We start from the raw sequence: 5,605 nt of genomic DNA, 5'->3' as shown, positions 1-5,605 counted from the left end.
CCCCCCCCCCCCCCCCCCCCCCGCATTGTTCGCCTAAGGCAGGGTACACCCAGATAGTAACTCCCTCTCAGCCTAAAAGCTCTTCCTAAAAACTGAAAGTATCCAAAAGTGGTGGTAGGCAGTAATAGGTTTCTCATCACTGGAGGGGATTTCTATTTGAATTTCACTAGTTCTAGATGGCCTCTAAGGTACCTTTCAACTCAGATTCTGAGACAAGACTTGCCCTCTAGAATAGAGCTAGCTACGTCAAGGGAAAACCGTACCACTGTCCAGGAAGTCACCTTTCCCAAGACTGAGTTGGATTAGAGTCTTCAAGGCTCCTAGGCCCTGAAAAGTCACACTTCTACAAGCTCTCCACCCTAACTGAAGTAGCTTATTTATCCAGTCTCCCCTGGAGCCTTATATGGTATTAGCTTCTTGTTGATCAGAGCCTAAGAATGAATCACTCTTCCAGGCTACTTCTAGTCATCCAGGCCCAGGACATCTGCAACTCCAATCCCCATATTCCTAGCCTTTGCTTTCATTGCCCAATACTGTTCCACTCTGTAAGAATATGAGCACCTTGATAAAAAAGGGGAAAGAACCTACATGTACAAAAAGTATTTATAGCAGCTCTTTTTGTGGTGGCAAAAAATTGGAGATTGAGGGAGGGGGGGAGGGAGGGGGGGAGAAAAATTTGGAACTCAAAATTTTGTGAAAATGAACATTAAAAATTGTCTTTACAAATAATTGGAAAAATAAATACCACTAAAATTAATTAATTAATTAGTTTAAAATTATAAGCACCTTGAGGGTAGGAATGGTCTTTGATCTTCTATTCGTATTTCCAGCACTTAGCACAAAGCTCTGCACGAGGTAAGTACTTAATACGTTGCTGTTGTCTTTGTTGTTTTTAATTTATCTATTCATCCCTCTTATGTCCAGTTCTGAAATCACTGGTTCCCTTCTTCTTCTTCTCTCTCCTTCCTGGCAAGATGCCAAGCCCAAGGAAAAGTATGATTCCAAGGATGTAAATAGACCTTATATACCTCTTACATGTGAATAGAGCTTATAGACCTCTGGAAAAAAATGGCTAAAACTCTAAAATCTCTCTGCGCCTCAGTTCCATCAAGTGGGGATATGGTACCAGATGGTCTCTAAGTTTTATGCATCTGGCTTAGTGGATAGAGTCCTGGGCCTGGAGTTCAAAAGATGTAAGTTCAAATCCCATCTCAGACATTTACTAGATCTGGGACCTTGAGCAAATCACTTAGCTGCCAACTGCCTCAGTTTCCTCAACTGTAAAATAGGAATAATAATAATAGCACCTACTGCCCAGGTTTGTTTTAAGGATCAAATGAGATAATATGTGTCAGGTGCCTTGCAAACCTTAAAGCACTACATAAATGTTATTGTTGTTGTTTATTATCATTATTATTATATAAGGTCACTTAAGGCTATAACATGCTGTCTACCTCTAATGAGGGTGAAGAAGCAGGAGACCAGACACAAATGGCTGGCAAATTAAGAGGGCCAGGCGGGGCTCAGTCTGGGAAATAAATCAGGGCAAGACTTCAGCTCCCATCACAATATTCAGGCAAATGATTAACTCAGGTCCTGGATGGCTCCATGCCAGCCTCTCTCCATTCCCTTTATTGCCCCCCACGGCCCAGCCTTGGCTTCTCCTGCCAAGGTGAGAAGGGAAGGAGGAGCAGAAGCAGAGTAATAGGGCAGCAGCAGGAGCAGCAGGCAGGAACAGGGAAAACATGTCCTCTCCATCCACAGCCAGGCCTGGATGGAACGTGAGGCTGGGCTATCCTCCCAGAAGCCACTTTTCCAGGAACAGTGAATGCTCTCCACCCCCTCCCAGCCCCTTCCTGCTCCATCCAGTTCCAAGGACTCTATCTTTTGAGACCATTCCCACAGGGTCCTGCTTAGGCTCCCCAGGAGCTGGCATAAGATAGTGATAAGAATATTGCACTGGGAGTCAGAGGACTTTGGTTTGAATCCTGGCTTGTCTATTTGCTACCTATGCAAGCTTTGGTAAGTCATTTAATATTTATGAGTATCAGTTTCCTCATCTGTAAAAAGAGGGGTTGATCTCTCTAATTCAATTTAAAAAGCATTTATTAAGGTCCCCTCTATCTTTAAATCCATGATCCTGTTAGCAATTAATATCTGAAGATGCAACTAAGACTTTTGCCCAGTTCTAGGGCGGCTTCCCCTTTGTCTTCTTCCCAAATAGGCTTGGGCTGTGGCTACACCTGCCCCACCCTCAGCCCAGCCCCACCCAGCAAAGAGCTGGGGGCCCTGGAGAACAAGAGGCTTAGGTTACAGTGATGGGTGACTCATAGATGCTTCCCACTGCTTGTTTTTTAATACAAGAAGCTTCTCTCTGCTCTGGGTGTCTCATCAGGGTGAAGATGGTCCACCAGCAACTGCCACTGCCCAGAGGGGGCCAGCTCCAGGAGGGGACTTAATTCCTTAGGGCAGGACAAGGCAGAGTCAAGCATAGGGACTGCTAAGCCTGTTACAAGGGAGGGATTCCTGAGCATTAGCCACATTCTGGGGCATGGAACTTTCATTGAAACAAATGGCGGTCTGAGAACAAATCCGAGTTTCACTCCCAACCTTTAAAAGTCTCCATAAGTACATACGCATGGGTTATGTGGTAATTGGAAAATATTGGACTCAAAGTCCAGGCACCTGGGTTCTTGTCATGGTTCTGCTACTAACTATGACCTTGGGGCAAGTGACTTAATTTTTCTGGGCCTCAGTTTCCTCATCCGTAAAATAAGAGTCATACTAAATAACTTTTAAGGTTCCTTCCAGCTCCAAATGCTAAAAATTAAAGTCATTTTACCTTCTAGATCATCAGTTTCCTCAGCTATAAAATGGGAGTAACAATATACACACTGCCTACCTTTGAGTTTTGTTGAATAGAAAATGGTTTTTAAAAACCTTAAAATGTCATATAAATCAAAGTTATTAGTATTTTTATAAATATATTCACACACATAACAGAATAATGGAAAAGTCATTGAACTGGAAGTCAGGAGACCTGGGTGCTAGTCCTGAAAGTATCATTAATTAGCTATGTGAGCTTGGATAAATCATTTAACTTCTCTGTGCCTCCGGCTCCTCATTTGGAGAATGAAGAGTTTGCACTAAATGATCCCCAGGAACCCTTTCTGACTTGAATCTTCTAGCATTCCTTTTCTATATGTATGTGCATTGGGTCACTCCTTTCACACACATAAACATATAGAGGCAGGTACACAGAGAGCCATATGCTGACATACACACAGAGTCCAAGACCATGGTCCCACTGGCCACACCCTGAGCACAGCCCTTTCCTGGGGCATCTCCACCAGCCTGGCAGGTGGGGCCTCTTCTCCAGAGAGCTGGCTTCCCTCCTTCTGGGCTCACTACCAGGATTAGGCTGAGAACTCCTGCTCTCCCACTTTCTAAAGCCCACCAGGCAGCGCCTTCTGCATTAGGCTTTGGGAGTTTCTGCCTGGTAAGGTTAATGAGGGTTGGGGGTTGGAATTGACCTCCAGCCCCCCTAAGATATTTGGTCACCTTTGAATTAGGGCCCTGAATCTAGTCTTATCTACGTTATTTTGGGGGAAGATCCTGACCCTTTCTGGGCCTCGACCACTCCTTCCCTGAGACCTTGTGATGTGGGGATGGAGAGAAAAAGAAGGATGTGATGATAAATTTCTGGAAGAAATGAAAAAGTCCCTTGACTGGGGAAGGGAGCTGGGAACCAGACAGAACCACCCCATCATCTTTATTGACTGACCCGGACCTACACTGCCCCCCACACCCCCAACATACACATCAACTTCCATTAGTCTATCTCTGGCTATAGAGGACCCCAGTTCCACCTTTGATCCTATATCACTGTGTGACCTTGGGCAAGTCATTTATGATATAGAGTTCTTAGGTTTCCCAGCCTTGAAGTGGAAAGGAACATCATAGATTGTGATATGACTGAACTGAAGATACTGTATATATCTCAGCAATGGGGTGGGGTATTGATCTAAAGAAGGTTAGGGAATCCATTGCCCATGCTCTTTCTGGTTGGAAATTCATCTGAGCTCACTCTGACCCTGGCATGACTTTCATAATCAAATGGTCAAGGTTCTGAGTCCTCTGGCCCTTTCCCCAGTTAGACTGAAGCCTAACCCGGAGCATGGATAAGCTTCCAATTATGTGCCAAAGCTACTATCTCTTCAGGAGAGGTTGAGGGACAAAGTATCTCTTTCCTAATGCACCCACACACACACACACACACAGTGGGTCTTTCCTTTGGCCATCATGTGTTCTAAAGAGTGGCCCTTATCTAGCTCCTGGATTTTTAATTTTCATAGCATCACTGTATTCCGCCCAGGAAATGTGAAAATGAATGAGGTTCCACTCCCTGTAATAAAGGACTACCCTGTATCAAGGACATGGTCCTCCAACCTCCCTTCATAGACATTCCCCTTACTTGCATCCTTATTAGAAAACATTCAGACCACTAGGCAGGAGAATGGGGAGGTTGGTTCAGCCTCCTGAAGCCCCCAGCCCCTAGGGCCATAACCACAATGGGAGAGGAGATAGGCTGCTTGAAGAAAACCCATAGTGGATACCACACTCATGTTGGGAGAACCTAAAGTTTAGGGGAATCCCAGTTCTGCTTTCCAGATGTGAGTCTGCAAAGCCTGGGAGAAGGAAGCTATTGGGCTGTGTTACAGTGCTATGTGTTTTAGGGCAAATTGCTTTACATTTTAACTCTATAAAATCCAATGAAATTGGATTAGATCTTTTAAGATCTTTCCAGCACTGACATGCTAGGATTTTTCTACTGATTACCCAGGCAGGACAACACAGGGCCCTAGGGAGAGGAGACACCTGACCCAGTCTGCTGAATCCACTAAAGGGTAAAAGGGAATCTTTTGGTCAACTCCCAATTCCCCATCCTGAACTCTGGTCAAGAGAATGGAATAAATAAGAGGAGACAAAGTGCTGGGGGCCTCTTCTACACCTTTGAAACTTCCGCCTCTCAGGAAGGCAGGATTCCCTGCCCCAGTCCCCCTTAGATCTCTCCCTCTCCCCAGGTCCACTCACCTTGACAGTGCTGACCAGTTCTTCCTCTTACCAGACATTGTCCCTGGGCAGCCGGGGAGCTTCGTCCCGTCACAGCACCCTCCTCCTCCTCCTCTTCCTCCTTCTATTTGGCTCCAACCACCTCCTACAGGTATCCACTCTGTGCCTCGCCTCACCTGCCCTTGGGTCCCTCCTCCTTGCACCAGCCCAGTGCCCAGGTGAATCACATGGTCCCTTATCTCACCGCGCGCTCAGACACCCCCTCTCGCTAGCATTAAAGACTCCAACCTCCAGGTCACACCTTCTGGGGAGTGGACTCCCTACGCAGAGTAGCGCTGGGCTCCCTCGGACAGGGGGAGCTGTCCTGGGCCCTTGGCTCCAGTGTTGGGAGATTCCCAGCCCAGGACGGTGCAGATCGACGCTGGGGACCGAGCTGGGGCTGGTTGGCTGCCCCGGGCGAGGGAGGGCGACTTCCTGCTCAGAACCAGTCCGACCAGCTGGGGCTCAGAGCTGCCTCCCCCTGCAGGTGGCG

At 46.7% G+C, this 5,605-nt stretch overlaps 1 protein-coding gene across 1 annotated transcript in view; it reads right to left on the bottom strand.

The window, feature by feature from the left end:
- LAD1 (ladinin 1) overlaps positions 1–5,520 on the bottom strand; it is a 32,469-nt gene extending 26,949 nt beyond the window's left edge. Inside the window, exon 1 of the mRNA XM_027843422.1 lies at positions 5,095–5,520. Within this exon, the coding sequence (XP_027699223.1) occupies positions 5,095–5,132 (38 nt within the window). The 5' untranslated portion in view covers positions 5,133–5,520. The remainder of the gene's footprint in view (positions 1–5,094) is intronic.
- Positions 5,521–5,605: the final 85 nt, after the last annotated feature.

Source organism: Vombatus ursinus, unplaced genomic scaffold, assembly GCF_900497805.2.
Source record: "Vombatus ursinus unplaced genomic scaffold, bare-nosed wombat genome assembly UNPS02014909.1, whole genome shotgun sequence".
NCBI classification, from domain to species: Eukaryota; Metazoa; Chordata; class Mammalia; order Diprotodontia; family Vombatidae; genus Vombatus; species Vombatus ursinus.
The sequence above is the reverse complement of the archived record's forward strand: the minus strand, read 5'-3'. Positions and strand labels throughout refer to the sequence as shown.